This window comes from Somniosus microcephalus, chromosome 4 (assembly GCF_052327205.1).
Source record: "Somniosus microcephalus isolate GS21.2 chromosome 4, FLI_Smic_1.0, whole genome shotgun sequence".
Lineage (NCBI taxonomy): Eukaryota > Metazoa > Chordata > Chondrichthyes > Squaliformes > Somniosidae > Somniosus > Somniosus microcephalus.
In genome coordinates, this window is record NC_140990.1 from 3,306,209 (window position 1) to 3,326,808 (window position 20,600).

Sequence of the window (20,600 nt, forward strand, 5' to 3'; positions counted from 1 at the left end):
GAGGGAGCGCCGCACTGTCGGAGGGGCAGTACTGAGGGAGCGCCGCACTGTCGGGAGGGGCAGTACTGAGGGAGTGCCGCACTGTCGGAGGGGCAGTACTAAGGGAGTGCTGTGCTGTTGGAGGGTCACTACTGAGGGAGAGCCGCACTGTCGGAGGGTCAGTACTGAGGGAGCGCCGCACTGTCGAAGGGTCAGTACTGAGGGAGCACTGTACTGTCGGAGGGTCAGTACTGAGGGAGCGCCGCACTGTCGAAGGGTCAGTACTGAGGGAGCACTGTACTGTCGGAGGGGCAGTACTGAGGGAGGGCTGCACTGTTGGAGGACAGTACTGAGGGAGCGCCGCACTGTCGGAGGGGCAGTACTGAGGGAGCACCGCACTGTCGGGAGGGGCAGTACTGAGGGAGCGCCGCACTGTCGGAGGGGCAATACTGAGGGAGCGCCGCACTGTCGGGCGGGGCAGTACTGAGGGAGCGCCGCACTGTCGGAGGGGCAGTACTGAGGGAGCACCGCACTGTTGGAGGAGCCGTCTTTCAGATGAGATGTTAAACCGAGGCCGCATTGGCCCTCTCAGGTGGAATTCAAAGATTCCAGGGGACACTATTGGGAAGAAGATTGTCCTGGGCCAGCATTCACCCCTCAACCCATCCCACCAAAATGGGTATTCAGCTCATTGGAATCTTGCTGTGTACAAAATAGCCGCCTGGTTCACTCCATAACCCCAGTCATTGCTGGTTGCTACCTCTGATGGGTCGGAGCAGTGGGGTCAGAAAATGACCTTTCACCCTTGTTATAAATCTCATCATCATAAAGAAACGGCTCATGAACTAACGCTGGACGGCCAGCTGGTGGCGCCGTCCAAGGAGTCTAAATACTCGGCCCAGCTTGCACAGGGACATTTTGTAAGACAGGAACTAGTGAAGTGCAACTAGACCTCCATGTTTTGAAACAAGTTGATTAAAACCTTACTTTATATTCAAACCAAGTGCGGAGTGAGTTTTATTACGTCAACCCTCAGGCAAGCTGGGGGGTCTAATCCAAACTCTTTTTTCCAGACTGTGACACACCTGCCCTCTATTCTCTGGCGTTTAGAAGAATGAGAGGTGATCTCATTGAAACGTATAAAATTCTTCGGGGGATTGACAGGGTAGATGTCGAGAGGTTGTTTCCCCCTGGCTGGAGTGTCTAGAACTAGAGGTCACAGTCTCAGGATAAGGGGTCGGCCATTTCGGACTGAGATGAGGAGGAATTTCTTCACTCAGAGGGTTGTGAATCTTTGGAATTCTCTGCCCCAGAGGGCTGTGAATGCTGAGTCTTTGAGTATATTCAAGGCGGAGATCGATAGCTTTTTGGACTCTCGGGGAATCGAGGGATATGGAGATCGGGCGGGATAGTGGAGATGAGGTCGCTGATCAGCCATAATACATAGAAGATAGGAGCAGGAGTCGGCCATTCGGCCCCTCGAGCCTGCTCCGCCATTCAATGAGATCATGGCTGATCATCCAAATTCAGTACCCTGTCCCTGCCTTCTCCCCATATCCCTTGATCCCTTTAGCCTTAAGAAATATATCCAACTCTTTCTTGAATATACTTAATGAACTGGCCTCCACCGCCCTCTGTGGCAGAGAATTCCACAGGTTCACCACTCTCTGGGTGAAGAAATTCCTCCTCATCTCTGTCCTAAATGGCTTACCCCTTATCCTTAGACTGTGACCCCTGGTTCTGGACTCTCCGGCCATCAGGAACATCCTTCCTGCATCTAGTCTGTCCAGGCCTGACAGAATTTTATAGGTTTCGATGAGATCCCCTCTCAATCTTCTAAACTCCAGTGAGTATAAGCCCAATCGACCCAATCTCTCCTCATACGTCATTCCTGCCATCCCAGGTATCAGCCTGGTGAATCTTCGCTGCACTCCCTCCATGGCAAGAACGTCCTTCCTCAGATAAGGCGACCAAAACTGCACACAATACTCAAGGTGCGGTCTCACCAAGGCCCTGTACAACTGCAGCAAGACATCCTTGTTCCTGTACTCGAACCCTCTTGCTACGAAGGCCAACATACCATTTGCCTTCTTAACCGCCTGCTGCACCTGCATGCTTACCTTCAGCGACTGGCGCACAAGGACACCCAGGTCTCGTTGCACTTCCCCTTTTCCCAATCTATTGCCGTTCAGATAATAATCTGTCTTCCTGTTTTTGCCACCAAAGTGGATAACCTCGCATTTATCCACATTATACTGCATCTGCCATATATCTGCCCAATCACCCAACCTGTCCAAATCATACTGGAGTATGTTTAGGTCGGAAAGTAAGTTGCGAAGAGGACATAAGGAGGCTACAAAGAGATATGGATAGGTTAAGCGAGCGGACAAAGATCTGGCAAATGGAGTATAATGTGGGAAAAGGTGAAATTGTCCATTTTGGCAGGAAGAATAATAAAGAAGAATATTATCTAAATGGTGAGAGATTGCAGAGCTCTGCGATGCAGAGGGATCTTGGGGTCCTAGTGCATGAATCACAAAAGGTTACTATGCAGGTACAGCAAGTAATCAGGAAAGCTAATAGAATGTTATTGTTTATTGCGAGGGAAACTGAATACAAAAGTAGGGAGGTTATGCTTCAGTTGTACAGGGCATTGGTGAGACCACATCTGGAGCACTGTGTACAGTATTGGTCTCCTTATTTAAGGGAGGATGTAAATGCGTTGGAAGCAGTTCAGAGAAGGTTTACTGGACTAATACCTGGAATAAGAACATAAGAACATAAGAACATAAGAAATAGGAGCAGGAGTAGGCCAATCGGCCCCTCGAGCCTGCTCCACCATTCAATAAGATCATGGCTGATCTGATCCTAACCTCAAATCTTCTATCACTCTCCATCCCACCCGAACCCATGTGATCTCCCGGGAGAGGCGAAAAACCAGATAAAAAACCCAATGGCCAATTTGGGAGAAAAAATCTGGGAAATTTCTCTCCGACCCATCTAGGCGATCGAAACTCGTCCAGGAGATCACTCTTGTCCCTATATTTTCTACAGTACTTACCTTCTGTAAAGGCAATCTCCACCCCAGCCAGGAACAGGAATAAAACCATCTCCTGAAATCTAACACAGAATTAGAACACAAGAAGTAGGAGCAGAACCAGGCTACACGGCCCCTGGGCCCGCTCCACTACCCACAGGGCCATGACCGTTCCGAACCTAGACTCATGTCCAATTTCCTGCCTGCTCCCCGTAACCCTTAATTCCCTTTACTTCTAGGAAACTATCTATTTCTGTTTTAAATTTATTTAATGATGTAGCTTCCACAGCTTTCTGGGGCAGCAAATTCCACAAACCTACCACCCTCTGAGTAAAGAAGTTTCTCCTCATCTCAGTTTTGAAAGAGCAGCCCCTTATTTTAAGATTATGGCCCCAAGTTCTAGTTTCACCCATCATTGGGAACATCCTCACCGCATCCACCCGACCAAGCCCCTTCACAATCTTATATGTTTCAATAAGATCGCCTCTCATTCTTCTGAACTCCAATGAGTAGAGTCCCAATCTACTCAACCTCTCCTCATATGACCACCCCCTCATCCCCGGGATTAACCGAGTGAGCCTTCTTTGTACTGACTCGAGAGCAAGTATGTCTTTTCTTAAGTATGGACACCAAAACTGTACGCAGTATTCCAGGTGCGGTCTCACCAATACCTTGTACAACTGAAGCAATACCTCCCTATTTTTATATTCTATCCCCCTAGCAATGAAAGCCAACATTCCATTGGCCTTCTTAATCACTTGCTGCACCTGCATACTAACCTTTTGAGTTTCGTGCACCAGGACCCCCAGATCCCTTTGTACTTCAGTACTTTCCAGTTTCTTGCCATTAAGATAATAACTTGCTCTACGATTTTTCCTGCCAAAGTGCATAACCTCACACTTTCCAGTATTCTATTCCATCTGCCAAATCTCTGCCCACTTACTTAGCCTGTCTATGTCCCCTTGCAGGTTTTTTATGTCCTCCTCACTCACTACTTTCCCTCCCATCTTTGTATCCTCTGCAAACTTTGATATGTTACACTCGGTCCCCTCCTCTAAATCGTTAATATAGATTGTAAAGAGTTGGGGACCCAGCACTGACCCCTGCGGAACACCGCTAGTTACTGATTGCCAGTCTGAGAATGAACCATTAATCCCAACCACTAGTGGGACAGGCTAGGCTTGTATCCGCTGGAGTTTAGAAGAGTAAGAGGTGACTTGATTGAAACATATAAGATCCTGAGGAATCTGGACAGGGGGGATGTGGAGAGGATGTTTCCTCTTGTGGGAGAATCTAGAACTAGGGGTCACTGTTCAAAAATAAGGGGTCACCCATTTAAAACAGAGATGAGGAGAATTTTTTTCTCAGAGGGTCGTGAGTCTTTGGAACTCTCTTCCTCAGAGGGTGGTGGAAGCAGAGTCTTTGAATATTTTTAAGGCAGAGGTAGATAGATTCTTGGTAAGCAAGGGGGTGAAAGGTTATCGGGGGTAGGCGGGAATGTGGAGTAATCGGATCAGCCATGATCTTATTGAATGGCGGAGCAGGCTCGAGGGGCCGAGTGGCCGACTCCTGCTCCTAATTCATATGTTCGTATATAGGAATGGCCGATAGATGTCCAAGTCCGGATAGGGTGTCTGTGCGACTTGGAGGGGAACTTGGAGGTGGTGGTGTTCCCATGCACCTGCTGCCCTTGTCCTTCTAGGTGGAAGAGGTCGCGGGTTTGGGAGGTGCTGCCGAAGAAGCCTTGGCGAGTTGCTGCAGTGCATCTTGTAGATGGTGCACACTGCAGCCACGGTGCGCCGGTGGTGGAGGGAGTGAATGTCCAGTTGGAACGTCGATGGCCGCCCTACCTTGCAGGATCTTGTTCTCCCTCTTGAGCGTCTCCAGGTGGTCGAGAGCCTCCTCGTACGCGTTCTTCAGCTTGAAGAGCTCGGTGCTGAGTGATCGAGCCTCCTTCTGGGCCGCCTCCAGCTCACTCTGCGATTCCTCGTACTTCTGTTTCCACTCTGCTAGTACCTGAGAAGGAAAGTATCGCACTTCAATAGGAGATAGACAGGCTGGTTAGGTCTCAGCTGTAATATTGTGGCCAATTCTGGGCACCACAGTTTAAGCCTTTGAGAGTGTGCAGAGGAGATTGACCAGAATGGTACCAGGGATGAGGGACTTCAGTTACATGTAGAGACTGGAGAAGCTGGGGTTGTTCTCCTTAGAGCAGAGAAGGTTAAGGGGAGATTGATCAGAATGGTACCAGGGATGAGGGACTTCAGTGATGTGGAGAGACTGGAGAAGCTGGGGTTGTTCTCCTTGGAGCAGAGAAGGTCAAGGGGAGATTGATCAGAATGGTACCAGGGATGAGGGACTTCAGTTACGTGGAGAGACTGGAGAAGCTGGGATTGTTCTCCTTAGAGCAGAGAAGGTTAAGGGGAGATTGATCAGAATGGTACCAGGGATGAGGGACTTCAGTTATGTGGAGAGACTGGAGAAGCTGGGATTGTTCTCCTTAGAGCAGAGAAGGTTAAGGGGAGATTGACCAGAATGGTACCAGGGATGAGGGACTTCAGTTATGTGGAGAGACTGGAGAAGCTGGGGTTGTTCTCCTTAGAGCAGAGAAGGTTAAGGGGAGATTGACCAGAATGGTACCATGGATGAGGAACTTCAGTTGTGTGGAGAGACTGGAGTTGTTCTCCTTAGAGCAGAGAAGGTTAAGAGGAGATTGACCAGAATGGTACCAGGGATGAGGGACTTCAGTGATGTGGAGAGACTGGAGAAGCTGGGGTTGTTCTCCTTAGAGCAGAGAAGGTTAAGGGGAGATTGACCAGAATGGTACCAGGGATGAGGGACTTCAGTTACATGGAGAGACTGGAGAAGCTGGGGTTGTTCTCCTTGGAGCAGAGAAGGTTAAGGGGAGATTGACCAGAATGGTACCAGGGATGAGGGACTTCAGTTATGTGGAGAGACTGGAGAAGCTGGGATTGTTCTCCTTAGAGCAGAGAAGGTTAAGGGGAGATTGACCAGAATGGTACCATGGATGAGGGACTTCAGTTATGTGGAGAGACTGGAGAAGCTGGGATTGTTCTCCTTAGAGCAGAGAAGGTTAAGGGGAGATTGACCAGAATGGTACCATGGATGAGGGACTTCAGTGACGTGGAGGGACTGGAGAAGCTGGGATTGTTCTCCTTGGAGCAGAGAAGGTTAAGGGGAGATTGACCAGAATGGTACCAGGGATGAGGGACTTCAGTTATGTGGAGAGACTGGAGAAGCTGGGGTTGTTCTCCTTAGAGCAGAGAAGGTTAAGGGGAGATTGACCAGAATGGTACCAGGGATGAGGGACTTCAGTTACGTGGAGAGACTCGAGAAGCTGGGGTTGTTCTCCTTAGAGCAGAGAAGGTTCAGGGGAGATTGCCCAGAATGGTACCAGGGATGAGGGACTTCAGTGATGTGGAGAGACTGGAGAAGCTGGGGTTGTTCTCCTTAGAGCAGAGAAGGTTAAGGGGAGATTGACCAGAATGGTACCAGGGATGAGGGACTTCAGTTACGTGGAGAGACTGGAGAAACTGGGATTGTTCTCCTTAGAGCAGAGAAGGTTAAGGGGAGATTGACCAGAATGGTACCAGGGATGTGGGACTTCAGTGATGTGGAGAGACTGGAGAAGCTGGGATTGTTCTCCTTAGAGCAGAGAAGGTTAAGGGGAGATTGACCAGAATGGTACCAGGGATGAGGGACTTCAGTGATGTGGAGAGACTGGAGAAGCTGGGGTTGTTCTCCTTAGAGCAGAGAAGGTTAAGAGGAGATTGACCAGAATGGTACCAGGGATGAGGGACTTCAATTACGTGGAGAGACTGGAGAAGCTGGGGTTGTTCTCCTTAGAGCAGAGAAGGTTCAGGGGAGATTGACCAGAATGGTACCAGGGATGAGGGACTTCAATTACGTGGAGAGACTGGAGAAGCTGGGATTGTTCTCCTTGGAGCAGAGAAGGTTAAGGGGAGATTGACCAGAATGGTACCAGTGATGAGGGACTTCAGTGATGTGGAGAGACTGGAGAAGCTGGGGTTGTTCTCCTTAGAGCAGAGAAGGTTCAGGGGAGATTGACCAGAATGGTACCAGTGATGAGGGACTTCAGTTACGTGGAGAGACTGGAGAAGCTGGGGTTGTTCTCCTTAGAGCAGAGAAGGTTCAGGGGAGATTGACCAGAATGGTACCAGTGATGAGGGACTTCAGTTACGTGGAGAGACTGGAGAAGCTGGGATTGTTCTCCTTGGAGCAGAGAAGGTTAAGGGGAGATTGACCAGAATGGTACCAGGGATGAGGGACTTCAGTTACGTGGAGAGACTGGAGAAGCTGGGGTTGTTCTCCTTAGAGCAGAGAAGGTTAAGGGGAGATTGACCAGAATGGTACCAGGGATGAGGGACTTCAGTGAGGTGGAGAGATTGGAGAAGCTGGGGTTGTTCTCCTTAGAGCAGAGAATGTTAAGGGGAAATTTGATAGAGGTGTTCAAAATTACGAAGGGGTTTTGACAGAGTACATAGGGAGAAACTGTTTCCAGTGGCAGGAGGGTCGGTAACCAGAGGACACAGATTTAAGAACATAAGATGTAGGAGCAGGAGCAGGAGTAGGTTATTTGGCCACTTGAGCCTGCTCCACCTTTCAATAAGATCATGGCTGATCCTATTGAATAAGATAATTGGCCAGGACAAGAGGGGGGAGATGAGGAGAATTTTATTGACGCAGCGAGTTGTTGTGATCGGGAATGCGCTGCCTGAAAGGGCGGAGGCAGCAGATTCAATAGTAACTTTCAAAAGAAAATGGGATAAATACTTGCAGGGCTGTGGGGAAAGAGCAGGGGAGTGGGACTAATTGGAGAGCTCTTTCAAAGAGCCGGCACATGGGCCGAGTGGCCTCCCCCTGTGCGGTATGATTCAACGATTATTGGGCTCGAGTGTGTGGGGGGCTCGAGCCCATGACCTTCTGGGAGAGAGAGTGAGGGATACCAACTGAGACAGAAAGCTGTGAGGAGAACACAATGGGGCAGTAATTCCTCCCCAAACGCGCGAGTACGGAAGGGGTACTCACGCGTCTGGCCGGAGGAAATGCCGGTTTTCAGCATGCACAGCGCATGCGCTGAAAACCGGCATTTCCTCTCCTCCAACCCAAGAGGTGAAGAGGCTAGCGCGTGCGCTGTAGGGGGCAGCGCGTGCGTCTTGGATTTCCTCGGTTTTGGGGGATTTGCGCATGTGTAAAGGCCTCCGGTCTTTACGCTTGTAAAAAGCACACGTGAGTATTTATTTTTACAGGTAAGTGGTGTTTTAGTGTAATTTAGAATTTTTTTTCCACAGGTTTATTATTTTAAAGAATCTACAATAAGGTAAGTTTAGTGTAACATATCAAAGTTTGCAGATGATACTAAGATGGGGGGGAAAGTAGTGAGTGAGGAGGACATAAAAAACCTGCAAGGGGACATAGACAGGCTAAGTAAGTGGGCAGAGATTTGGCAGATGGAATACAATACTGGAAAGTGTGAGGTTATGCACTTTGGCAGGAAAAATCGTAGAGCAAGTTATTATCTTAATGGCAAGAAACTGGAAAGTACTGAAGTACAAAGGGATCTGGGGGTCCTGGTGCACGAAACTCAAAAAGTTAGTATGCAGGTGCAGCAAGTGATCAAGAAGGCCAATGGAATGTTGGCTTTTATTGCTAGGGGGATAGAATATAAAAATAGGGAGGTACTGCTGAAGTTGTACAAGGTATTGGTGAGACCGCACCTGGAATACTGCATACAGTTTTGGTGTCCATACTTAAGAAAGGACATACTTGCTCTCGAGTCAGTACAAAGAAGGTTCACTCGGTTAATCCCGGGGATGAGGGGATGGACATATGAGGAGAGGTTGAGTAGATTGGGACTCTACTCATTGGAGTTCAGAAGAATGAGAGGCGATCTTATTGAAACATATAAGATTGTGAAGGGGTTGGATCGGGTGGATGCAGGGAAGATGTTCCCGATGATGGGTGAAACTAGAACTAGGGGGCATAGTCTTAGAATAAGGGGCTGCTCTTTCAAAACTGAGATGAGGAGGAACTACTTCACTCAGAGGGTGGTAGGTCCATGGAATATGCTGCCCCAAAAAGCTGTAGAAGCTACATCATTACATAAATTTAAAACAGAAATAGACAGTTTCCTAGAAGTAAAGGGAATTAAGGGTTACGGGGAGCGGGCAGGAATTTGGACATGAGTCTAGGTTCGGATCGGATATGGCCCTGTGGGTAGCGGAGCGGGCCCAGGGGCCGTGTAGCCTGATCCTGCTCCTATTTCGTGTGTCTAATTCTGTTAGATTCAGGAGATGGTTCTGTGATAGTAGATTGGCGGTTAGGATCAGATCAGCCATGATCTTATTGAATGGCGGAGCAGGCTCGAGGGGCCGATTGGCCGACTCCTGCTCCTATTTCTTATGTTCTTAATGTAGAGGAGACCACATCGTGACCAACCTGGGATGGCAGGAATGACGTATGATGAGAGATTGGGTCGATTGGACTTATATTCACTGGAGTTTAGAAGAATGAGAGGGGATCTCATTGAAACTTATAAAATTCTGACAGGACTAGACAGACTAGATGCAGGAAGGATGTTCCTGATGGCGGGGGAGTCCAGAACCAGGGGTCACAGTCTAAGGATAAGGGGTAAGCCATTTAGGACAGAGATGAGGAGGAATTTCTTCACCCAGAGAGTGGTGAACCTGTGGAATTCTCTACCACAGAAGGCAGTAGAGGCCAATTTATTAAATATATTCAAGAAGGAGTTAGATATATTTCTTAAGGCTAAAGGGATCAAGGGATATGGGGAGAAGGCAGGGACAGGGTACTGAATTTGGATGATCAGCCATGATCTCATTGAATGGCGGAGCAGGCTCGACGGGCCCAATGGCCTCCTCCTGTGCGGTCAAGTCTCTACGCTTCGACGACTGACCTTGTCAAAGTTCCGCTGCTTCTTGTCCAGGGCCGCGGCGGCGGCGTTGGACCGCTCCACGTCGATCATCAGGTCCTCGATCTCGCTCTGCAGCCGGTGTTTGGTCTTCTCCAGCGAGGAGCACTTAGCGTTGACGGCCTCCACCTGCTCCTCCGCCTCCTGTAGCCGCTGGGCCAGCTTCTTCCTGCGCGAGAGGGAAAACCACGGCGGTTGGGCGGGGCGGGGAACACACGGGGAGCTTTTAGCGAGGCAATCTCAGCGATCGTGCGCTGCCCCACCTGGTCGATCAGCGCCTTACTGCGCCAGAGCAGCTGAACACCCCCACCCCGCCAAGCCCCACACCCTCAACCCAAGGGGGCGCCCCTCTGTTCCTGCCTGTGGGTGCATGAGCCCCCCAGAGGTGGAGTGCCGGTGGGATATTCGACTCTGGAAGGAGGCATTGTAGATGTTGTCTCCCTGACTTTGTGGGAACCTGGGGCCCAAATTGCAGCCACCAGACTAGAGGGCATTTTTATTTTTATTTATTCCTTCTGGAGATGTGGGCGTTGCTAGCAAGGCCAGCATTTATTGCCCATCCCTAGTCGCCCTTGAAAAGGTGGTGGTGAGCCGCCTTCTTGAACCGCTGCAGTCCGTGTGGTGAAGGTGCTCCCACAGTGCTGTTAGGGAGGGAGTTCTGGGATTTTGACCCAGCGAAGATGAAGGAACGGCCGATATATTTCCAAGTCAGGCTGGTGTGTGACTTGGAGGGGAACTTGGAGGTGGCGGTGTTCCCATGCGCCTGCTGCCCTTGTCCGTCTAGGTGGAAGAGGTCGCGGGTTTGGGAGGTGCTGCCGAAGAAGCCTTGCCGAGTTGCTGCAGTGCATCTTGTAGATGGTACACACTGCAGCCACGGTGCGCCGGTGGTGGAGGAAGTGAATGTTTAAGGTGGTGGATGGGGTGCCCATCAAGCGGGGCTGCTTTGTCCTGGGTGGTGTCGAGCTTCTCGAGTGTTGCTGGAGCTGCACTCATCCAGGCAAGTGGAGAGTATTCCATCACACTCCTGACTTGTGCCTTGTAGATGGTGGAAAGGCTTTGGGGAGTCAGGAGGTGAGACACTCGCCGCAGAATACCCAGCCTCTGGCCTGCTCTTGTGGCTGCAGTATTTATGTGGCTGGTCCAGTTAAGTTTCTGGTCAATGGTGACCCCCCAGGATGTTGGGTAAATACATGGCAGACACAGTATAACGTGGATAAATGTGAAGTTATCCACTTCAGTAGAAAGAACAGAAAGGCAGAGTATTATTTAAATGGTGCTAGATTGGGAAATGCTGCTGTACAAAGGGACCTGGGTGTCCTTGTACACCAGTCACTGAAAGCGAACATGCAGGTGCAGCAAGCAGTTAGGAAGGCAAATGGTATGTTGGCCTTCATTGCAAAAGGATTTGAGTACAGGAGCAAGGATGTCTTACTACAGTTATACAGGGCCTTGGTGAGACCACACCTGGAGTAGTGTGTGCGGTTTTGGTCTCCTTACCCAAGAAAGGATATACTTGCCATAGAGGGAGTGCAGCGAAGGTTCACCAGACTGATTCCTGGGATGGCAGGACTGTCGTATGAGGAGAGATTGGGTCGACTAGGCCTGTATTCACTAGAGTTTAGAAGAATGAGAGGGGATCTCATTGAAACGTATAAAATTCTGACAGGGCTAGACAGACTGGATGTAGGGAGGATGTTTCCCCTGGCTGGGGGTCTAGAACGAGGTGTCACAGTCTCAGGATACGGGGTAGGACATTTAGGACTGAGATGAGGAGAAATTTCTTCACTCAGAGGCTGGTGAACCTGTGGAATTCTCTACCCCAGAAGGCCAAGTCACTGAATATATTTAAGAAGGAGTTAGATAGATTTCTAGACACAAAAGGCATCAAGAGGTATGGGGAGAGAGGGAACATGGTTTTGAGAGAGAGGATCAGCCATGATCATATTGAATGGCGGAGCAGGCTCGAAGGGCCGAATAGAAGATAGGAGCAGGAGTAGGCCATTCGGCCCTTCGAGCCTGCTCCGTGATTCAATGAGATCATGGCTCATCATCCAAATTCAGTACCCTGTCCCTGCCTTCTCCCCATACCCCTGGATCCCTTTAGCCTTAAGAAATATATCTAACTCCTTCTTGAATATATTTAATGAATTGGCTTCTACTACCTTCTGTGGTAGAGAATTCCACAGGTTCACCACTCTCTGGGTGAAGAAATTCCTCCTCATTTCAGTCCTAAATGGCTTACCCCTTATCCTTAGACTATGACCCCTGGTTCTGGACTCCCCGACCATCGGGAACATCCTTCCTGCATCTAGTCTGTCCAGTCCTGTCAGAATTTTATATGTTTCAATGAGATCCCCTCTCATTCTTCTAAACTCCAGCAATTATAAGCCCAATCGACCCAATCTCTCCTCATACATCATTCCTGCCATCCCAGGTATCAGCCTGGCGAATCTTCGCTAAACTCCTTCCATGGCAAGAACATCCTTCCTCAGATACGGCGACCAAAACTGCACACAATACTCCAGATGTGGTCTCGCCAAGGCCCTGTACAACTGCAGCAAGACATCCTTGTTCCTGTACTCAAACCCTTTCGCTACGAAGGCCAACATACCATTTGCCTTCTTAACCACCTGCTGCACCTGCATGCTTACCTTCAGCGACTGGTGCACAAGAACACCCAGGTCTCGTTGCACTTCTCCTTCTCCCAATCTATTGCCATTCAGATAATTATCTGCCTTCCTGTTTTTGCCACCAAAGTGGATAACCTCACATTTATCCACATTATATTGCATCTGCCATGCTTCTGCCCAATCACCCAACCTGTCCAAATCATACTGGAGTTTTTCGGCATCCTCCTCACAGCACACACGCCCACCCAGCTTTGTGTCGTCTGCATAATTTGGAGATATTACATCTCGTTCCCTTGTCTAGATCATTAATATATATTGTGAACAGCTGGGGTCCAAGGACCGATCCCTGCGGTACCCCACTAGTCACTGCCTGCCACTCGGAAAAAGACCTGTTTATTCCAACTCTTTGCTTCCTGTCTGCCAACCAGTTCTCTATCCAAGTCAATACCTTGCCCCCAATCCCATGTGCCTTAACTTTACACGCCAATCTCTTATGCGGGACCTTATCGAAAGCCTTTTGAAAGTCCAAATACATCACATCCACTGGTTCTCCCTTAACTATTTTACCAGTTACATCCGTAAAAAATTCCAGTAGATTAGTCAAGCACGATTTACCTTTTGTAAATCCATGCTGACTTTTTCCGATCCTGTCACTGTTTTCCAAGTACTCTGCTATTACATCTTTTATAATGGCCTACTCCTGCTCCTATTTTTCTATGTTTCGATGATGGTGGGGGAGTTAATGATGGTTGAATGCTGTTGAATGTCAAGTGGAAGTGGCTAGACACTTGCTTGTTGAAGTTTAAACCTTTATATAAAACACTAGTTCGCCCCCAGCTGGAGTATTGTGTCCAATTCTGGGCATCACACTTTAGGAAGGAGGTCAAGGCTTCGGAGAGGTTACAGAAGAGATTGACCAGAATGGTACCAGGGATGAGGGATTACAGTTACGTGGAGAGACTGGAGAAGCTGGGATTGTTCTCCTTAGCGCAGAGAAGGTTAAGGGGAGATTGACCAGAATGGTACCAGGGATGAGGGACTTCAGTTACGTGGAGAGACTGGAGAAGCTGGGGTTGTTCTCCTTAGCGCAGAGAAGGTTAAGGGGAGATTGACCAGAATGGTACCAGGGATGAGGGACTTCAGTTACGTGGAGAGACTGGAGAAGCTGGGATTGTTCTCCTTAGAGCAGAGAAGGTTAAGGGGAGATTGACCAGAATGGTACCAGGGATGAGGGACTTCAGTTACGTGGAGAGACTGGAGAAGCTGGGATTGTTCTCCTTAGAGCAGAGAAGGTTAAGGGGAGATTGACCAGAATGGTACCAGGGGTGAGGGACTTCTATACGTGGAGAGACTGGAGAAGCTGGGATTGTTCTCCCTGGAGCAGAGAAGGTTAAGGGGAGATTGACCAGAATGGTACCAGGGATGAGGGACTTCAGTGATGTGGAGAGACTGGAGAAGCTGGGGTTGTTCTCCTTGGAGCAGAGAAGGTTAAGGGGAGATTGACCAGAATGGTACCAGGGATGAGGGACTTCAGTGACGTGGAGAGACTGGAGAAGCTGGGATTGTTCTCCTTAGAGCAGAGAAGGTTAAGGGGAGATTGACCAGAATGGTACCAGGGATGAGGGACTTCAGTGACGTGGAGAGACTGGAGAAGCTGGGGTTGTTCTCCTTGGAGCAGAGAAGGATATCGGGAGATTTGATCGAGGTGTTCAAAATGATGAAGGATTTAGATGGAGTAAATAAGGAGAAACTGTTCCCAGTGGCTGAAGGGTCGAGAACCAGAGGGCACAGATTTAAGACGATCGGCAGAAGAACCAGAGGCGACATGAGGAAAAACTTTTTACGCAGTGAGTGGTGAGGATCAGGAACGCGCTGCCCGATAGTGGGGTGGATGCAGATTCAGTAGTCGCCTTCAAAAGGGAATTGGATAAACACTTGAAGGAGGAAAAGTTGCAGGGATACGGGGAATGAGCCCGGGGGGAGTGGGACTAACTGGAATGCTCTTCGAAAGAGCCGGCGCAGATTCGATGGGCCAAATGGCCTCCTTCTGTGCTGTACTATTCTGTGATTCTATGATTCAAGAGGGGAATGGGGGGGAAATTCTCCCCCCCCCCCCCGCCATGGCACCCCCAACATTCCTCATCTCAACCCAAACATCGAAGATAGGAGCAGGAGTCGGCCATTCGGCCCCTCGAGCCTGCTCCGCCATTCAATGAGATCATGGCTGATCATCCAAATTCAGTACCCTGTCCCTGCCTCCTCCCCATATCCCTTGATCCCTTTAGCCTTAAGAAATATATCTAACTCCTTCTTGAATATATTTAATGAATTGGCCTCCACTGCCTTCTGTGGTAGAGAATTCCACAGGTTCACCACTCTCTGGGTGAAGAAATTCCTCCTCATCTCTGTCCTAAATGTCTTACCCCTTATCCTTAGACTGTGACCCCTGGTTCTGGACTCCCCGACCATCGGGAACATCCTTCCTGCATCTAGTCTGTCTAGTCCTGTTAGAATTTTATAAGTTTCAATGAGATCCCCTCTCATTCTTCTAAACTCCAGCGAGTACAAGCCCAATCGACCCAATCTCTCCTCATACGTCATTCCTGCCATCCCAGGTATCAGCCTGGTGAATCTTCGCTGCACTCCCTCCATGGCAAGAACATCCTTCCTCAGATAAGGTAGCCAAAACTGCACACAATGCTCAAGGTGTGGTCTCACCAAGGCCCTGTACAACTGCAGCAAGACATCCTTGTTCCTGTACTCGAACCCTCTCGCTACGAAGGCCCACATACCATTTGCCTTCTTAACCGCCTGCTGCACCTGCATGCTTACCTTCAGCGACTGGTGCACAAGGACACCCAGGTCTCGTTGCACCCCCAACCAATCCATGTCAGTTGGCTAGTTTTCGGGATCTTGCTGTGCGTACAAAATGGATGCCCCGACAGCGATTGCGCGAGACGGTGATTGAGTTCGTGTGGAAGGTGTTCGGGAGGAAGCAAGGTATGGGGGGGGGGGTTGAGTAGGGGGGGAATGGGATCTTGCTCTGCGGTTTTGAGATGGTCACGGGGTTTATTTGGAATCCACAATCATCTTCAAGGCAGGAGTCAAGCCTTCGAACAGGAAAACCTTCTGTTCGTCTTATATATATCTTAACCAAATATTAAAAGGAGCAAAAGATTTAACTGTCTGAAGGAATATTGTGGGGTTTTTTTCATCGCAGAACCCACCCCGGCCATCGCAGGAACAGGAGGATCCCATTCAGCCCCTCGAGCCTGTTACACAGTGACAGGAGGAGGCCCATTCAGCCTCCTTCGAGCCTGTTACACAGGAACAGGAGGAGGCCCATTCAGGCCCCTCGAGCCTGTTACACAGGAACAGGAGGAGGCCCATTCGGCCTCCTTCGAGCCTGTTATACAGGAACAGGAGGAGGCCCATTCAGCCTCCCTCGAGCCTGTTACACAGGAACAGGAGGAGGCTCGTTCAGCCTCCTTCGAGCCTGTTACACAGGAACAGGAGGAGGCCCGTTCAGCCTCCCTCAAGCCTGTTACACAGGGACAGGAGGGGGCCCGTTCAGCCCCACTCAAGCCTGCTCCACAGGGACAGGAGGAGGCCCGTTCAGCCTCCTTCGAGCCTGCTACACAGGAACAGGAGGAGGCCATTCAGCCCCACTCAAGCCTGCTCCACAGGGACAGGAGGAGGCCCATTCAGCCCCTCGAGGCTGTTACACAGGAACAGGAGGAGGCCCATTCAGCCCCTCGAGGCTGTTACACAGGAACAGGAGGAGGCCCATTCAGCCCCTCGAGCCTGTTACACAGGAACAGGAGAAGGCCCATTCAGCCCCTCGAGGCTGTTACACAGGAACAGGAGGAGGCCCATTCAGCCCCTCGAGGCTGTTACACAGGAACAGGAGGAGGCCCATTCAGCCCCTCGAGCCTGTTACACAGGAACAGGAGAAGGCCCATTCAGCCCCTCGAGCCTGTTACACAGGAACAGGAGGAGGCCCATTCAGCCTCCCTCGAGCCTGTTACACAGGAACAGGAGGAGGCTCGTTCAGCCTCCTTCGAGCCTGTTACACAGGAACAGGAGGAGGCCCGTTCAGCCTCCCTCAAGCCTGTTACACAGGGACAGGAGGGGGCCCGTTCAGCCCCACTCAAGCCTGCTCCACAGGGACAGGAGGAGGCCCGTTCAGCCTCCTTCGAGCCTGCTACACAGGAACAGGAGGAGGCCATTCAGCCCCACTCAAGCCTGCTCCACAGGGACAGGAGGAGGCCCATTCAGCCCCTCGAGGCTGTTACACAGGAACAGGAGGAGGCCCATTCAGCCCCTCGAGGCTGTTACACAGGAACAGGAGGAGGCCCATTCAGCCCCTCGAGCCTGTTACACAGGAACAGGAGAAGGCCCATTCAGCCCCTCGAGCCTGTTACACAGGAACAGGAGGAGGCCCATTCAGCCTCCTTCGAGCCTGTTGCATAGGAACAGCATAGAAACATAGAAGATAGGAGCAGGAGTAGGCCATTCGGCCCCTCGAGTCTACTCCGCCATTTAATGAGATCATGGCTGATCATCCAAATTCAGGACGCTGTCCCTGCTTTCTCCCCATATCCCTGAATCCCTTTAGCCTTAAGAAATATATCTAACTCCTTCTTGAATATATTTAATGAATTGGCCTCAACCGCCCTCTGTGGTAGAGAATTCCACAGGTTCACCACTCTCTGGGTGAAGAAATTCCTCCTCATCTCTGTCCTAAATGGCCTACCCCTTATCCTTAGACTGTGACCCCTGGTTCTGGACTCCCCGGCCATCGGGAACATCCTACCTGCATCTAGTCTCAAGGTGTGGTCTCACCAAGGCCCTGTACAACTGCAGCAAGACATCCTTGTTCCTGTACTCGAACCCTCTCGCTACAAAGGCCAACATACCATTTGCCTTTAAAGGGAGAGAGAGGTTTGCTTGAGGAAAAAAATTTGCAGGGCTGCAGGGAAAGGACGGGGGAGCAGGACTAGCACGAGCTCGATGGGCTGAATGGCCTCCTTCCATGCTGTAACCATTCTATGGTTCTATGATAGTCCAGCCCGCTTGATCGACACCCCATCCACCACCTTAAACATTCACTCCCTCCACCACCGGCGCACCGTGGCTGCAGTGTGGACCATCTACAAGATGCACTGCAGCAACTCGCCAAGGCTTCTTCGGCAGCACCTCCCAAACCCGCGACCTCTTCCACCTCGAAGCATTTCTATAGCGCCTTTCACAACCTCAGGACGTCCCACAGCGCTTTACAGCCAATGAAGTACGTTTTAAAGTGTAGTCACTGTTGTACTGTGGGAAACGCGGCAGCCAATTTGCGCACAGCAAGCTCCCACAAACAGCAATGTGATAATGACTGGATCATCTGTTTTAGTGATGTTGGTTAAGGGACAAATATTAGCCCCACAACACGGGGGGGGGGGGGGAGGGGTGAATAACCCCCCTGCTCTTCTTCGAAATAGTGCCATGGGATCTTTTATGTCCACCTGAGAGAGCAAGCGGGGCCTCAGTTGAACGCCTCATCCGAGAGACGGTACCTCCGACAATGCAGCACTCCCTCAGTACTGCCCCTCCAACACTGCGGCACTCCCTCAGTACTGCCCCTCCGACAGTGCAGTGCTCCCTCAGTACTGCCCCTCCGACAGTGCGGCGCTCCCTCAGTACTGCCCCTCCGACAGTGCAGCACTCCCTCAGTACTGCCCCTCCGACAGTGCGGCGCTCCCTCAGTACTGCCCCTCCGACAGTGTGGCGCTCCCTCAGTACTGCCCCTCGGACAGTGCGGCGCTCCCTCAGTACTGCCCCTCCGACAGTGCGGCGCTCCCTCAGTACTGCCCCTCCGACAGTGCGGCGCTCCCTCAGTACTGACCCTCCGACAGTGCGGCGCTCCCTCAGTACTGCCCCTCCGACAGTGCAGTGCTCCCTCAGTACTGCCCTTCCGACAGTGCAACGCTCCCTCAGTACTGCCCCTCTGACAGTGCGGCGCTCCCTCAGTACTGCCCCTCCGACAGTGCGGCACTCCCTCAGTACTGACCCTCCGACAGTGCGGCGCTCCCTCAGTACTGCCCCTCCGACAGTGCGGCACTCCCTCAGTACTGCCCCTCCGACAGTGCGGCGCTCCCTCAGTACTGACCCTCCGACAGTGCGGCGCTCCCTCAGTACTGCCCCTCCGACAGTGCAGCGCTCCCTCAGTACTGCCCCTCCGACAGTGCTGCGCTCCCTCAGTACTGCCCCTCCGACAGTGCAGCGCTCCCTCAGTACTGCCCCTCTGACAGTGCGGCGCTCCCTCAGTACTGTCCCTCCGACAGTGCGGCGCTCCCTCAGTACTGCCCCTCCGACAGTGCGGCGCTCCCTCAGTACTGCCCCTCCGACAGTGCGGCGCTCCCTCAGTACTGACCCTCCGACAGTGCGGCGCTCCCTCAGTACTGCCCCTCCGACAGTGCGGCGCTCCCTCAGTACTGCCCCTCCGACAGTGCAGTGCTCCCTCAGTACTGCCCCTCCGACAGTGTGGCGCTCCCTCAGTACTGCCCCTCCGACAGTGCGGAGCTCCCTCAGTACTGCCCCTCCGACAGTGTGGCGCTCCCTCAGTACTACACCAGATTTTTATGCTCAAATCTCTGGAGTGAGATTTGAACGCACAACCTTCTGACACAGAGGCGAGCGTGCTACCTACTGGGCCACAGCTGACACTTGACGGACATAGGCGAAAGGGTGCATAGCAAGACCACCATCTTCCAAACCTGTGACCCCCACCATCTAGAAGATCAAGGGCATGAGAACCATGGAGAAAACACCACCCACCTCCAAGTCCCACACACCATCCTGACTTGGAAATATATCGGTCGTTCCTTCATCGTCGCTGGGTCAAAATCGGGAGTACCTTCACCACACGGACTGCAGCGGTTCAAGAAGGCGGCTCACCGCCACCTTCTCGAGGGCAACTAGGTGATGGGCAATAAATGTGGGCCCCGCCAGCGACGCCCACCATCCCATGAACAAATGAAAAAAAAAGAATTATTCTTAATCTCTGGCTAGGGTCTACATTCGCCCGTCCCCGCCCTTGCTTCAGCTCATCCGCTGCTGAAACCCTCGTCCATGTCCTTGTTACCTCTAGACTCCATTATTCCACCGCACTCCCCGGCCGGCCTCCACGATCCATCGTCCGGTCATCCAAAACTCTGCCTGCCCGACTCCTAACTCGCACCAAGTCCCGTTCACCCCATCAGCCCCTGTGCTTGGGGTCAGCCATTTTAGGACTGGGATGAGGAGGAATTTCTTCACTCAGAGGGCGGTGAATCTTTGAATTCTCTACCCCCCAGAGGGCTGTGGATGCTGAGTCGTGGAGTATATTCAAGGCTGAGCTCGATAGAGTTTTGGACTCTCAGGGAATCGAGGGATTCGGGGGATCGGGGGCGGGAAAGTGGTGTTGAGGTCAAAGGTCAGCCAAGATCTTATTGAATGGCCGACTCCTGCTCCTCATTCTTATGTTCCTGACCCCTAGATTCTGGGCCAGTGCAGCTTCAAATTGTGACACCCCTGGTGCTCCGTAACCATCCGCACATCTTAACCTCTTAAAGGACTTGGGTAAATGGCCATGCCGTTCATGCCGCTCCTGTTACTTATGATCTTTTATCTGGGGATGGGATTTGGAGATAGGGACCACAGAGGGTGAAGGTCAGTGTTCGATCCATCACCTCCACCCGCTCCCACCCAGTCACAGAAATCACAGAAACCCCACAGTGCAGATAGAGGCCATTTCGGCCCATCGAGCCTGCACCGACACATATCCACCCGATCCCCGTAACCCCTACACCAACACATATCCCACCCTATCCCCGTAACCCCACCGTATTTAATCCCCCTAACACTAAGGGTCAATTTATCATAGCCAATCAACCTAACTACCGCACATCTTTGGACTGTGGGAGGAAACCGGCAGCAACGGAGGAAACCACGC

The 20,600-nt window shown here is 51.3% G+C and overlaps 1 protein-coding gene across 1 annotated transcript in view; it reads right to left on the bottom strand.

The window, feature by feature from the left end:
- LOC147118182 (myosin-7-like) overlaps window positions 1-20,600 on the bottom strand; it is a 157,938-nt gene that overhangs the window by 23,889 nt on the left and 113,449 nt on the right. Inside the window, 2 exon segments of the mRNA XM_085984285.1 lie at window positions 4,867-5,032; window positions 9,975-10,158. Of these exon segments, the coding sequence (XP_085840411.1) occupies window positions 4,867-5,032; window positions 9,975-10,158 (350 nt within the window).